The sequence below is a fragment of the Paracoccidioides lutzii genome, assembly GCF_000150705.2.
Source record: "Paracoccidioides lutzii Pb01 unplaced genomic scaffold supercont2.8, whole genome shotgun sequence".
Lineage (NCBI taxonomy): Eukaryota > Fungi > Ascomycota > Eurotiomycetes > Onygenales > Ajellomycetaceae > Paracoccidioides > Paracoccidioides lutzii.
Genome location: NW_015440954.1, coordinates 757,832 through 772,401, shown reverse-complemented (window position 1 = coordinate 772,401; position 14,570 = coordinate 757,832). Strand labels below are relative to the sequence as shown.

Genomic DNA, 14,570 nt, shown 5'->3' with positions numbered 1-14,570 from the left:
CCGCAAAGGTGGGTTGCTGTGAGGTATTAAAAATATAACCATGAAATGATTTTTGTATAAATTGATTGAAATCCTATAAAGATTGTGTTACACAAGAAACACACGGAATACCAAGGGAGATGGATCCTCGGGACCACTTGATAACTAGCGTATATGTACCGATAGCTCGCAGGCAAATGCGGTTCTCATGCTTGCAATGGTAGAGGGAAGTAGTTTATAATACACAAGGTTGGTATCTAATCCAGTAATGCAAGTATTTTGGTGGAAGCGTAGAACAGACGAAATGATAGTCAAAAACATATATCCAATAGCTGATCAAGGCTTAGATCTAGCAACAAGAGAAGGAAAGGGGATTGCAGAAAAATCATCCAATTTTTCCCAGCAGAATGCTGCCACTCACGAAACGATCTACTCCCCCTTGCCTCTTAGTGATAAATGATAAGTCCGCAGGGAGTCTTCCGTCATTTCACTGGGACATTTCACCAACAAATCCTCTCCCTTCCCAGACTTCGGAAAAGCGATGACGTCCCTTACACTCTCTCTACCCAACATGACCGCTACCAGCCTGTCAAACCCCAGCGCAATGCCAGCATGCGGCGGACACCCGGCCCTTAGTGCTTCAAGCAAGTGCGCAAAGTCAGCAAGCCTCTCAGCTGGCATTTTGAGAATATCGCGCAGAATAAAATCCTGGACGGCTGCTGAATGGATACGTCGACTCCCACCGCCCAGTTCAACCCCGTTCAGGACCAGATCGTAGTGATCCGCGACAGCCTTTGTCGGATCCGTCAGAAGAAGGGAGATATCTGATTCGTGAAGTGGAGCTGTAAACGGGTGGTGCGTGGATGTGATTCCTGCCGCACCTCCTTGGCCTGGCTCGGAGTCGCTGACGGGGGAGAAGAGGGGGAAACCTGCGACCCAGAGGAAGTGGAAGCCCGTAGGAGCGGGTGTGAAGTTGGCTTCCACGGCTGCTCTATGGATTTCTCGACGGAGGTTACCCAGCGGAGTCGAGCTTCCAGAGAACGGAGCGTTATTGCGCGCCTGTATTAGTAGCAGATCTCCATCTTTCAAGTTCAGTTCTTGCTCCAGAACCCATGTTGCCTCGAATCCAAAAGGTTGGAGTCCTGAGAGGGGTTTTCTGGAGTCGTAAACGAAGGCGCCAGGCCCACCTTCAGGGTTGTTGTGAAACCAACTTGAGGTCGGGGAGTCCATGAATGAGGAGAGGAACTTGCGCATTTCATCTGAATCTCCATTTCCTTCCAGTTTCATGGCTTCGACAATGGGGTTGTTTAATGGGCTTATTTTACTGACGAGGTCAACGGGAATCATGTGCTCTATTCGCTTGATCTCCATACCAATTCGCACGTCTGGCTTGTCTGATCCGTATTTGGCCATGGCATTCTCATACGTGGTCCTAGGGAAGCTTTCAGGGGTGAGCGGTGCCGGCATCAGTGTAGACCATAGCCTCTTCATAGCAGCTTCAATTATTTTCATTACATCTTCCCCAGTTGCAAATGACATTTCCAAATCGAGCTATTAACATTTGTTAGTAGCGCGACAGATTTATCCGAAGCTGCCGAAGGCCAAGGTTGCGTACTTGTGTAAATTCCGGCTGTCTATCCGCTCTTAAATCCTCATCTCTAAAACAACGTGCAAATTGGTAGTACCTGTGAATACCGCTAGCCATGAGTATCTGTTTGTATTGTTGCGGGCTCTGTGGGAGTGCGTATGCGAGCCCACGTCTTCTAGTGGGAACTAAAAACTCCCTTGCACCTTCAGGGGTAGATTTGAAGAGAAGAGGCGTTTCAATTTCTAGGAAGGGTGGCTGGAAGTCCTCTAATGTTTCACGTAGAACATTTCTAGCTCTCGCACGGAATTGCAGTGCGCCACGAAGATTGCTGTCTGCTCGAATCTGCAAATGTCTCTTTTCCGCCGGGAAAACTGTTTCAGAGGTCATGATAATGTCTTTAGGAAACTCATTAAGACAGTATATATCTTCGAGAGCTATCTCTATACTATCAACGTTTGAATTGTCCCGCTCTCCAGCTGCTTTTTCCTTCGAGCTAGCTTGTTTCTGTTGTACGATTCCTTGCACAACAACAGGACTGTTTGCTTCGATGGATTTCAGCTTCTCAAAGGATATATTTTTCGCAAAAGCTATGACCTGAACATTGTGTGACAAGGTCGGATCTGTTAGGCGAACAAAAGCCATCTTCTTTCCCATATCGACACGTTTTCCTAGATAGCCATGAAGCACGACATGCTTCCCCAAAACGGGTTGATCTATCAGCGATTTAATGTCGACTGTGGCGGTGGGGAATCTGACTAAACAAAGAGAATACTGAATTAATCAAATAGTCGTAAAAAAAGGGGGAGAATCTCATAGCTGAGTTTGGAGTTGTCACACTAGATTGTTTGTACTCGTTGAGATACGGGTGAGATGGAGCAGGAACAGGAGATTCTAGCTGCCGCGACAGGTGTGTGAAATGAAAACTTCGGACATGTCCAGCAACACACCCTGGGCTTCGAGGATATGCGATTCGAATTCCTCGTATATAGTTTGATATCTCAATGTAGCTATGGCGTCCTAAAGATGCCGTACAGAGGATCCGCGACGAAAGATGGGCAGGAAGCATCACGGCGAGGCACAGGCAATTGGGTGGAACATAAAGGAACGGATCTAATTGCACCCAATTTGGCCGTGCTTTGGTCGTTGAAATAAAAAAAAAAATGAGGGGTTTTATTTGTCAATATTCATTCACATATCCAACCAGGATGTGTTCCTTTCCGCCATGTTTTGTCCTCACTGATATATAGAATTCCAAGCCCGGTCGACGGTTGAGCCGAAAATGTTTGACAGGTGTGCAAACATTGGATCTGCCAAGACTTTCCACAATCATTACAAAAAAACTTCAACCATTCGTTTTCTTCTTTTTCTTATTTCCTTTCTCCATCCTTCCAAGTTTTGAACAAGTGAGTCTGCCAAACCTGAACATCCTTTGAATAGCTGAATTTGCGGCAGCCACCTACAGGTATATGAATGCTAACATGCTATATTTTTGCAGATGATGAAAGCCTAGCGTGTTCCATATGAACAATGTACTCTCCTCCCCTCTGGCCAGTATAGCTCTCCATTCCTTCCGGGATGGCTTAAGTGGCTTACTGGCTGGAGGCTGGATGGGGAGATGATATCAGCGTTCGGCACATCCTCCTTGTTACTTTGCGGACGCGATGGAAAAGGCATCTCTGATCAACATTTCTTGGAAGGGAACTTGTCCCTCTTTTTTCCCTCTTACCTTTACATTCACTCCTGGCCTATTAATCGAAAGCCCTTCTCCTTTCCCCACTTCGATACCGCGATTCTGCGCTTTGGCAATTTCTTTCAGTATTGGTCAATGAAAGTGGTCTATGCAGTGTTGCGCGATATCTCTTCCATCTCATAATTTTTATTCTCTTTTCGATTTTTTGCTACAGGAGAGGCTATTCGCTAGCATCTATGAAGTCGAGGAAATGCTTGAACATTTACATCCTTCATCCCAAAGAAATTTCTCTGCTCTAGGAGTTCACAAAAAAACAAGTGACTTTCATTTCAAACGCGATGACAGGCTGTAGAACCCTAACAGAGCCAATTTGTCGTACGTATATTATCACCATTCCAGTAAGGAGAGGAGGCAGGATTTCAGGAAATCATGGAACGAAAGTAAGAGCTGAGTGAGAACGCCTCCATTCTTTACATAGGGAAATTACTTCGTACAATTGGCAGATTTCAACAGCAGTGAGTGTAAAATCCAGGTTGGCGTCCAAGTCAGGTGACTCTGCTGCGGCATTTTGGAATTGTAACTCGTCCTTTTAGACTTACTGGCGCTGGGGCCCTTTTTGCCGGGGAGTCTAACAGTGTCTTTCTTGGTCAACCCCATTTCACATATTACACGCAATCGTCCATGGAATACCTCACTGCAGATCGCCTTTGCTACAAATGTGCCTGTGATGTGGGAATAAAAGGCCATCAATCGCCTCGATACGCATTTTACCACAAAAGGATTCGGTTGGATTTCCTTTTTTTCTCGCTGCGTAGTCAAGGCCTCAATGCATACTGGTATTACCCCCCACACACAGTCGTGCTCTCGACCGTTTAAATGGGAGATTTGATGATTATCTGCGTTTAGGAAACTGGAGACACAATGAACAGCAGATTCCTTAGGTGACAATAGGGTTATATTTCCCTTCCTCATGTGGTATTAAACATGGCAGGCTTTCCAGGCACCTGCGCAAGGACTTCAAGAAGTAAATCGTGTGATATATCTACAGTATATCCCCAACAGTTAAGTTCATGACGTCTAAAAGGTGCATGGATGAGTGCACTGCCTCATTGAAAATGCAAAGGCTAACCCGAATAGCTCCATGAGACAGCGCCATGCATTTCCTTGCCATTCACTCGATGTGGATTTTCATCCCACCGAAGCCACACCAGAATGGATGCTTCCCCGCATTTGACATGGCTCCCAGGATCGTCGAGTCAACTGCATACGAATAGTAGAAAGGACTGCAAATCCTTCTGTCAAGCGTATTCTTTCACATTCCATTGGCACCCTCTGGACTGTTTGAGGACAAGCTATGTTTTAGTATTAATATTAATATCACTTGGCATCTAGTTGCCATTCACCAATTATCAATACCTTCTCCATCTTCTTTTATTTTCTTCAATATCCTAAATTCTTCGCCTTCGCTTCGAGACTAATTATGTCGGACTCTGCGGATGCCAGAGCTCTTAAGCTCCGTAATCTTCACGTTCCTGGCAACCCACTTGTCCTTGCAAACATCTACGACCCTACCACAGCAGAGTTTGTTGCTTCACACTCTTCATCTACGGCCCTTGCAACTACGAGTTATTCCATAGCGAAGGTGCATGGCTTTGAAGACGATTTCCTAGATCTGGACACGAATCTGAACGCCATAAGGCGAATTGCTCCCATTGCACTAAACTACAACAAACCCTTAACTGTTGACATGCAAGATGGGTACGGAGTGTGTCTAGAGGAGGCGATTCATGCCATCATCGAGGACGGCGTTTCCGGTTGTAATCTTGCGGACCGCAGCAACAAGACAGGCGAGCTAATGCCATTTGAAATGGCTGTCGATCGAGTGCGTCGTGTGACTGTTGCTGCTGCGAAAGCCGGCGTTCCCAATTTCGTTCTGAATGCGCGGACTGATGCTATTGTTATTAACAACGATGTGGACGAGGCAATTCGACGGGGTAAGGCGTTCTTGGAAGCTGGTGCCACCACAGCCTTCGTCTGGGGAGGGGCAAAGCGTGGTGGATTGACTAGAGATGAGGTAGTCAGGATTTCAAATCAGCTGGGTGGGCGCCTTAATGTTATCGCTTTGCAACATGGGTTAAGTGTACAGGAGTTGGCAGACATTGGCGTAGCGAGAATCAGTGTAGAGTCACGGCTGTGGATCTCCGCGTATGCCGCGTTTCTGGAGGCTGCTAAGGGCTTGCTTGGAGAATATGAGGAAATGAAGGCGTCGAGGAAGTAGGAGTATCAAGTGGCCTTATGGTTAATTTTTTGGGTAATCGTTTTCATCTTAAGAAGCGTATCGCATGTGTTTACCATGGATTATTATTCGAGATGTTTGAATCGTAAAGTATTACATTATCCTCTTCTCCGACGTCATGATAGAATTCTCATACCATGACGTTTCTGCGCGATTGGATGTACACACGTAGGTCCACCATTATACGGGAGTACATTTTATATCAAAATATTATACCAAGATATACTTATTTACCCAAGGATTGCAAATATTGCAAAATAACGAAATAAAGGAAATAAATAAATAATAACACGCTCCGTATAATCTTATACTACGTTCCGACAACAAATGGCCATTCCGCTCCGTGCTGGGTGGGCTCCACCCAACGCCATGATTTGGCGGTTCTGGAGAACTCTGCTATATCCATGCAGGTATGGCAGACGAAGTTTTCCTCCCCTCCTCCATTGTCCATGGGTCACTCCTTACAGTAGTCTCTTGGACCACCGTTATTTCCTTTCGAGGCTCATGCCTCCCCGAGCTAAGGATGTACTCATCGCTCTCCCAGGCCGTGGTGTCAAGGAACGAGAGTGGATGCAAGGCCTTTTTGCGTGGCTCTCAAGCGGGTTTTTGTTTATTTCATGTTAAAGAATAAGACCGAGAGGACCAGCCTATAAGCTGAAGCTGGCAACCGGCAACCCTTTTGACAAATTCAATGAACTGGGATCCAGAGCAGCCCGTTCCTAGAAGAGGGACAGAGCTCGCTTGCTCTTTGTCCATAAGACAGCTTTTGCATCGCATCAATCGTGGCCGTCGTCGGACCAAAGTAACTAGAAATCGGAAGAACTAAACCCGACGTTCTTCTTGAAACTTTAAGATCTTCGGCCTGGCATTTTGTGATCGACAGTTGTTTAGCGCCATCTGGGACAATGAGTGGCGGGGTGATTTGTCTGCTCAGCGAATGCAGTTGAAAAATTGGGAGCAACCGAAGCGGACATGCCAATCCAGCGCGACTCTAATTATCATGAATTTTGCGCTGGCCTTCATTAACGTGCCCTTGGTAACTTTGCTCAAACCTGGACGATCTGCGGATTGGAATTGACGACGAACGAAGTCTCATGCAGGTAATAGAAGAGCCGGGCAGAAACCGGAGGCAACTAGGGATCAAAAATGAAGTGCTGATTGATCATTAGTATCTAGCTTCATATTTGTTTCCATTTGGCAGATAACAGGGGAAATAACGGGGGGGCTGACCTGAAGATACTGATAATCAAAGCTATATCCATATACAGTCCTAACGCATTTAATAACTTTCTTTTTGGGTGATTGGCGTCACCAACTGATATCGAATTCAATAATTCTTGGATGAACCCGAAAGGAGGTCGATGATGCATCGTGAGTTGGCTCTTTTTAACCACCAGGTCGTTATTAAATTAGTAAGTTGTTAGCCAGGAGCTGATGAATCTATCAAGATCAAAACCCGTGAGTGCAAGCAAGAGCCCCAGCGCCAACAAGACAATTCGCGCTGCGGGACTCGCGAGAACTGATGTTAAAGAAGAAAGCAGACTATAACAGACGAAAACATTTTTTTATCTGATAATCGCTAATTGTGCTCTTCGCTTCGACATTCTCACGAGGAAACGCCGATTGAATAAATGAATCCTCCATGGCACATATGACATCTGGATTTGGATGTCCCGATCGTGGACCCTTGTGACTATGTAGTTATCCAGTTTCAGCAATTAGTTAGTTGTTGGTTCTTCAGTCCCGATCTACAAGATGTAAATGCATTGCACACAAACCCCGGTATTCCCGTAAGAGCGGATCTTTGATTCGTCAGTAATCAACTACTAGTGACTCCTTATTAACAAAGCTCAGAGTTTTTTGAACACAAAGTTTCGAAGACAGCATGTCATGATGTTTACACAGCATTAACAAGAAAAGGAAAAGACGGGAGAAATCGAATTCAGGAGTGTCTTTTTTTGACTTGACTTCATCGTTTGTTGGTAGCAAGGTTAGTTACCAATACCACGCAAGGGCAAGCCAGCGGTTGAATAATACGTGAGCTAGCAGGCAGCGCCGCCGTTGCATATGGGCTTGCTGGAGCTCCTTAGGGGTCAGAAAGTCCTCCTGCTCGAAGCTGGCGACAACAAGGACAGAAATCTGCGCGTCGGTGGGAGGCAATGGTTAAACGTTCCAGAATAAGAATATGAACTGGGCCCACAAAAGCCGCGCCCCAAGAGTATTGGAACAATAGCGAGCTTGACTATTCTCTCAGACGCGGTGTTGGAGGCTCATCTGTACTAACTTCGGCATCTACACCTTTGGCGCCCGGGACGGATATGACGAGTGGACAAGGATCGTTGGCGATGATCCTTCTAACTGGAAACACATCCAGGCCTGGTTTAAGAAACCAGAGACTTTCCATGACGAGCTTCCAGCGGGAGTTGATAAGAAATATGTTGCCCCGAAAATGGGTGATCACTGTACATCGGGGCATCTTCACGTCCGGTTTGCTGACTCGCACCTACTTGCCAACTCGCCTTTTCAGTGTGTCATCTTAGAAAGAGAGAAAGTCGTAGGTGTAGAGTCCAATAACAAGTGATGCAGGAAAATCGATTCCACATTTGCCTATCTGAACTGCTTAGCCCTCAAAGTAAGTTCTTAGCAGTCACTAACCCTTGTTAGACTTGGCCACCAAAGAGATAATCCTCTCAACAGGCGGGCTGGACACGCCAAAGATTGTCATATATCCAGGTAACTATTGGCTCAAGGGAGCAGTTCATCTGTTAACTTTTTGAGTCACCCTTGATCAACAATCAAAACGAGCTCAGATCGTGAATTTGGTATACACATTATCTTTTAACAATATAATTCGCAAATTCTATAAAGAGAAAAAATGGTAAGGTTCTTGTGCCGCTGTTGAAGAGCAAAGGGATGGAGAAGTGAACAATTTTCGAAATGTACATATTTATACTGGAGAAACGTAAAGTCTGGCACTGCTCTTTCCAGAGCAACTTCTATGTCATTCATTCCCCTAGTATAATATTTTTCAAGGTCTCCCGCTCCCCGCTTTCTTCCACTAGTCCTCTAAAAACGCCATTATCAATGAACATCAGATCTTTTGGCGTCCCGAATTCTACCACCTTCCCTGCATCCATTACCAAGATACGGTCAAAATCCGCAATAGTGCTGAGCCTATGTGCAATAACAAGTAGTGTTGTTGAATTTCGTCCAAATTCAGAACGAATAGACCGTTGGATCAGCGCGTCTGTTGCCATGTCAACTGCAGATGTAGCTTCATCCAAAACCATGATTTTCGGACGCGAAATGATGGCGCGGGCGAGGCAAAGAAGCTGCCTCTGACCCTGAGAGAGATTCAGCCCACCCCCAGAAATGATAGAATGAAGGTTGGTGAATATGTTTGTATTGGATTTGAGACCAGCGGCCAAGCTGGACGTTCCGCTGATTAATGTCGGGGTAGTCGACCCCGTTCCTGTTTGAGGACGGGATGTTGAAGATGGCGAACCCAAAGAAGAGGTGGCCGTTTCATCGATACAGCTCGGAACAAGGTGTACACGCTCTAGAGCGTCATGTAGTTCAACATCGCTGAATTCTTCAAAGGGGTCAAGGTTGGACCTGATGGTCCCGGAAAACAAAACGGGATCTTGAGGTATGATGGCCAGACGGCTTCTGAGATCATGGAGCTTAATCTTAGATACGTCGATTCCGTCAACATGAATGGTCCCTTCGCGAGCCTCCAGGAAACGGAATAAGGCGAGAGTCAGAGACGACTTTCCAGCCCCTGTACGGCCGACAACGCCAACACGTTGGTTTTTATCCACCTTAAACGATAAGCCCCTGAGGACCGGTGGTAACTCGGGGGCATAGGCAACCACGAGATCGGACACTTCAAGTCGGCCTTCAGTGGGCCAAGCAGCAGGGACATCTAAACCATCTTGAGGCTCGATATCAATATTAGAGTATTCAATTACTCTCTCCGTAGCGTTCATATCCAGTTCTATATTGGTATATTCACGCAACGCATACGAAATTGCGTCGGTGTATTGCATAGCAAAACTGAGAGCAAAGCCAGCTAAAGAGGCATCGATACCTGCGATGGATATGACAAGTGCAGCAGTGATGACGGCAAAAATTGCCCCGACAGTATACATACGGACACCAAGCCATCTGTTAAAAAGCCACAAGTGCCAATATGCCTGTGCATGACGATCAATCTTCTTAAACATTCGGTCAATGTACGTTGGGGCTTTCCCAAATGCGCGGATAGTTGTTAACCCAGTCAGAGCGGTCTCAAATTGTTCGTATACAGGACTTTTTACAGTACTCTCCAAACGCTTGATCTCTCGAGCACCAGTGAGGTAGTAAAGAGAATAGTACATGGAGATCCCAAGGAGCGCAGAAGCAAACAAGATAAGAATGGGAGAGACAAGGAATCCAGCAGCGATAATACCGACGACCTGGAGGACGTTGTAGAAAGCAGAACCGAAGTGATAACTTAGCCGAGAATCAATCATGTTGAAATCAGCCGTGAACCGGTTTAGGATTCGCCCAACAGGTACCGTATCAAGCCAACGAAGTGGGGCTCTTAGCACAGCATATGTTAGCTGATCGAAAAGGTTTCGAGATGCGTGAACGGAGGCATGCAACAAGAAAGCGTATCTCAGAGGTCCTATGACACACGTTACAAGGGACATTGCAATATATATCCCCAAATAATACCAAATATTAGAACTTTGAGGAGCTGGATGACCCTTATTTACAATGTGCGCCATTATGGAGAAATTCTCTTCTGCGGTCGCATTGCTTGATGATCTAGTCCATATACTTACCCACCATGACTGCAAATGAATTAGTAAAGACAATTAAAATGAGTAAAGTGATCATATGCGCGGGATACTTCACATACACGTCCAACTGTATTTGCAATATAACATAGGTAGGCCATGGCAACAACAAACCAGTACCAAATGCTTCCCCCTCTTTTAAAGTATGTTTGATAGTGTGTCAGTTTAACAGAACCGGTTTCGCGCCATTCATCCTGCTGGAACTTGCCTGGCGATTTTTTGTTTTCAGCGGCAACATTGTTTGTCAGAGTGTTTGTATGCCCTTGGGATTCACGAGACAAGATTTCGTGTAAAGAACCTCCGTTCGTGTCAAGTCCTTCCATATCGTCCTCTGCCGCATCATTTCGTTCTGCGTCGTTATTGGCCTTGTCAGCCAGAATTTCTGTTAGTTCGCCAGTTCTCCTCAATTCCTCAACAGAGCCGGCATGTCCAACGGTCCCATCCTGGAGATAGACAGAGTAATCCGTCTGGCCTAGACACAACGCCACATGGTGAGTGGCGAGAATCCGTGTTCTTCCCTGACCAAGTTCTCCAGTAAGAGCATGTTCGAGGAGATGTCGACCAGTATGGGCATCTAATGCACTAAACAGATCATCCATGATAAGAATACCAGCGCGAGAATACAGGGCTCGTGCAAAAGATATTCGCCATTTCTGGCCACCGCTAAGATTGATGCCATTGGCGCCGATATCCGTCAGTTCTCCGTCAGGAAGCATATGAAGATCATTCTCCAAAGCACAAGCAAATAGCACTTTATGATATCTCTCTGAGTCAAATGGAAGTCCAAAGAGAATATTATCCTTGATGGTGGCATTTTCAATCCATGGTATTTGAGCCACAAAAGCAATTGCTGAGTCGATGGTCCAGTTGTCCCTGTTTGCATATTCATCAAATCTATCTTCAAGAGGTGGGGCTTGGGGAACACGAACGACTCCACTCAGTATATCAGATTCACCAAGGATAGACGCAAGAAGCAGACTTTTGCCAGAACCTGTCCTCCCAGAAATAACACTAAGGCCTTTGGACGGGAACTTGAGACAAATATTATGGATACTGAATCTGTCTTCAGCCTGATCGGGATCCTCAACGGGCCATGCAATAGTTGCATTTTCAAAAGAAATAGAATCTGCCTGCTGCGTGTTGTGAATATTTTCAGCAGAACTAAAATGTTTTTCAATTCTTTCCGCGCTAACCCAGGCTTCGATGAAATCAGTTATTAGCTCTGGAAGAAGAGCAAGCGTTAGTTCCAGTGACGAGAAAATAGAAACAGTGGTAAAAGCAACCGATGCTGATAATTCGCCGTAGATGGAATAATATACTCCCAGAGACACGGCGGAGAGCATCACAGGTCCAAGAATCCAAATACCAATAAGAACGACATCATAACTGAACACTGTCCACTGGGCATTTAGCTCTGCTGAGCGTATCTCTCCAATTTTGCGTTGCCACTGATTCTCAAGTGCAGAAAATTTGACTTGACGGATACCCTGAAGGACTTCAGTTACGACAGCCATTTTCTGGTCACGAAATTTCATCAAGGAAACTTGAGATGCAGTATATCTGTTGGCAACAAAAATATTGACCGGAGTGATTATCACGGAAACTAAAAGACCTGAACAAAGACTCTTCCAACCAATTAGCATCCCCAAAATGGTGAAAGAGGTAGCCAGCTTAATAATGGTGGCAGGGATAAAATGGTTGTAAGCGGCAAAATCGGAAACACGCTTAGCATCAACAGCAACAAGATTGATGATGCCTTGATTGGTCGCCTGAGTATCATCTTCTTCTTCGTTGTCGTCTTTCGTTAGCTGGATACCGGTCTGATCGGATGGTTGGTTGTCTCCGTGGGTCGACATTTGTAAGCCCTTAACATTCTTTCGGCGCATACATTTTGTGAATACAACGGCAGCAATCTGTTCATAGACTGCGATGCATAGCTTTGAAAATGATATCCAGAAAAGCCAAGACTCAATTGTGGAATAAACTATCATTGAGATTCCCAGAACGAAGACCCATGCCCATGCTTCTGAGGGATCCCATTCTCCACGACTTCGTGTCTCTAGCGAGCGAAGGATCTGAAGTAGGCACAGTTGGGGTCCGAAGCTCAGGAGAGAGGACAGTATAACCAAAACAAACTGAAGAAGAAGCGGCGATCTATATCGATATATCAACACTTTCCAGAGCCTTGGAGACTTGTGTTTTGCTTTGTTGAATGATTCAAGGAGAGATGAAGCGCGACTTGGATAGTCTAAATCAGGAAGATAATCGATTTCCAACTTTTTATTTTTCCGTATTTCCTTAAGCAATGGACTGGCCCAGCTGAAGAAGATACGCCCAAACCAAGATGTTGTATATTGAGCGTCTACAACTTTCCCATTTCTAAAAACATGCGGACGACGGGGAAGGAGTATTGAGTTGCATCCACAAATGACGGCAACCACTAATTGCACTAGGGTTAGGATATCATTCATGCGGCTCAGATACGGCCAAGGGGATTTTGGAGTTAGGAAAACGGTTCGAATGGCAACAGTTGCAAGGTATATGAGGAGCGATATCGCTATACGAAGTCCGATGGTGAATTTCTTAGTGGGTGATGGCTCAATAAGCAACCCAACAGCATTCAATACAATTAAAAGCTATAGCAATTTAAGTTAGCCGAGAGGAAGATTTGCAGTAACTGTAATGTATCTTATGAACATACCCAGATCGAAAATAGAAGCCATGACTCGAGCGTGCGTAAACGATCGTCCCCAAGAGTTGAAGAGATAGACGCCCCCAATGACACAAGGAGACCAATAACGGAAAAACATGTTATTGATACACAGTAAACCTTCTGTGAAAAGTTTTGCACTGACGTTTCCGTAGCACTTCCATCATGATCCCGGTATATATCTCGAAGAGTAATATATCCACCTCGTTTTAGAACGGAGAATCGTGCTAGGATTGCACGTAGGCCAGAAATGCTGCAAAGAACAACAAGAAAAAGGCCAGAAGCTCCGACAACAAGAGCAGAACTGTGTTGATCGATCATGGTGATCAGTATATTGTCGGAAATGAAATCAGCTTCTCCTTAGCTACCCTGAGATTTCCTTCTTTCCCGGTCAATTTACAGACCTTCGATATCGAATTCTCCCCTCTTTCTCTTGGCAAAATGTTGTTGTCAAACTCTTTTATATCGACAAATTGAAGAGAAAACTCTGATGGAGCGCCCGAATAGGACTGACAATACCGCGGGAGATAAATATAAATTTAAAATGTATCTGCAGTGGTGCCAGTTCTTATAAAATCTGTGTAGAAGGCTGTGAGAAGAGTGGAGCTTAGCCTACACGCAACCTCACAAGGTGGCGGTGGGGTTTAAAATTATTAATCAGGGCTGCATAGTGCGGGGATAGAGAAACCAAGAGTGAGTCAACATGAGCAGTTGATATGAATGACACGGTGATATTTGTCGAAAACAGAACAGAATCACTATTTGTTAACAATAAGATTGGGGAACGGCAATTCGGTGTCCAACATAGAAAACAAACCGAGTGACTAGTTCTTTTTTATGATGAGCCATGAACTTGGAGGAGTTCGTGGGTGTTGACAGCCTAGTACTTCCATTATGAACAGCTCCCTGCATTGGATCCGTTGAGATCCCAGTGCTGCTCCTTCACAGCCAAAGATCCAAGGCTGTGAGACGGGGGGCCCAAAGGCCGTACCAGCGACAAACTGGCCAGTGACCAATCACTCATTTGTCCATTCGCTGACACTTGCATCAGCAATTTGGATTTTGCAGCAGAAGCATCAAATACCACATTCTTCTACTTCGGGCGAAGAGATCTGGATTTCCTCGTTGGAGTTCACCGTGCGCGTCGTAGAAATCATGAAACGCGCAGAGCAAGAATTAGCCTGTGAGTCTGTGACCACACCGCTTCGAAGTTTGCGGGAAATCTTGATCAACTGCCTCCACACTAGGCGAGATTAGGTCCCGGAGATGGCTACCGCCATAAACCAACCAACTAACGGAGAGTTTGAACCCAGGTCTGACTCACTGAATTTAGTATTTTCCTCGGAGAACCATTGCGGATGATGTCCAGGAGTAACTGGATTGGCCCGTTTTCGCATATTCAAGATATGAAGAGGCACTGTATTAATGCATCTATCTTTCACTTTCTTTCGACTTTTGAGGAC

General features: G+C 45.4%; 4 protein-coding genes across 4 annotated transcripts; 2 read left to right on the top strand and 2 right to left on the bottom strand.

Annotated features, from left to right (window-relative positions):
- Positions 1-408: 408 nt before the first annotated feature.
- PAAG_03187 (aspartyl-tRNA synthetase, mitochondrial) lies at positions 409-2,633 on the bottom strand (the record flags this gene model as incomplete). The annotated part of the gene is made up of 3 exons (XM_015844877.1): positions 409-1,530; positions 1,595-2,322; positions 2,405-2,633. The coding sequence occupies 3 exons, from the start codon at positions 2,631-2,633 to the stop codon at positions 409-411; spliced, it is 2,079 nt and encodes a 692-aa protein (XP_015702083.1).
- Positions 2,634-4,737: 2,104 nt separating this feature from the next.
- Positions 4,738-5,535, top strand: PAAG_03186 (PEP phosphonomutase; the record flags this gene model as incomplete). The annotated part of the gene is made up of 1 exon (XM_002794595.2): positions 4,738-5,535. One exon carries the CDS (start codon positions 4,738-4,740, stop codon positions 5,533-5,535), a length of 798 nt encoding a protein of 265 aa, XP_002794641.1.
- A 2,085-nt stretch (positions 5,536-7,620) lies between these two features.
- Positions 7,621-8,134, top strand: PAAG_11713 (hypothetical protein; the record flags this gene model as incomplete). Its single annotated transcript, XM_015847309.1, has 2 exons — positions 7,621-7,722; positions 7,808-8,134. 2 exons carry the CDS (start codon positions 7,621-7,623, stop codon positions 8,132-8,134), a joined length of 429 nt encoding a protein of 142 aa, XP_015703098.1.
- Positions 8,135-8,558: 424 nt separating this feature from the next.
- PAAG_03184 (multidrug resistance-associated protein) lies at positions 8,559-13,428 on the bottom strand (the record flags this gene model as incomplete). The annotated part of the gene is made up of 3 exons (XM_015844876.1): positions 8,559-10,391; positions 10,460-13,033; positions 13,099-13,428. The coding sequence occupies 3 exons, from the start codon at positions 13,426-13,428 to the stop codon at positions 8,559-8,561; spliced, it is 4,737 nt and encodes a 1,578-aa protein (XP_015702082.1).
- Positions 13,429-14,570: the final 1,142 nt, after the last annotated feature.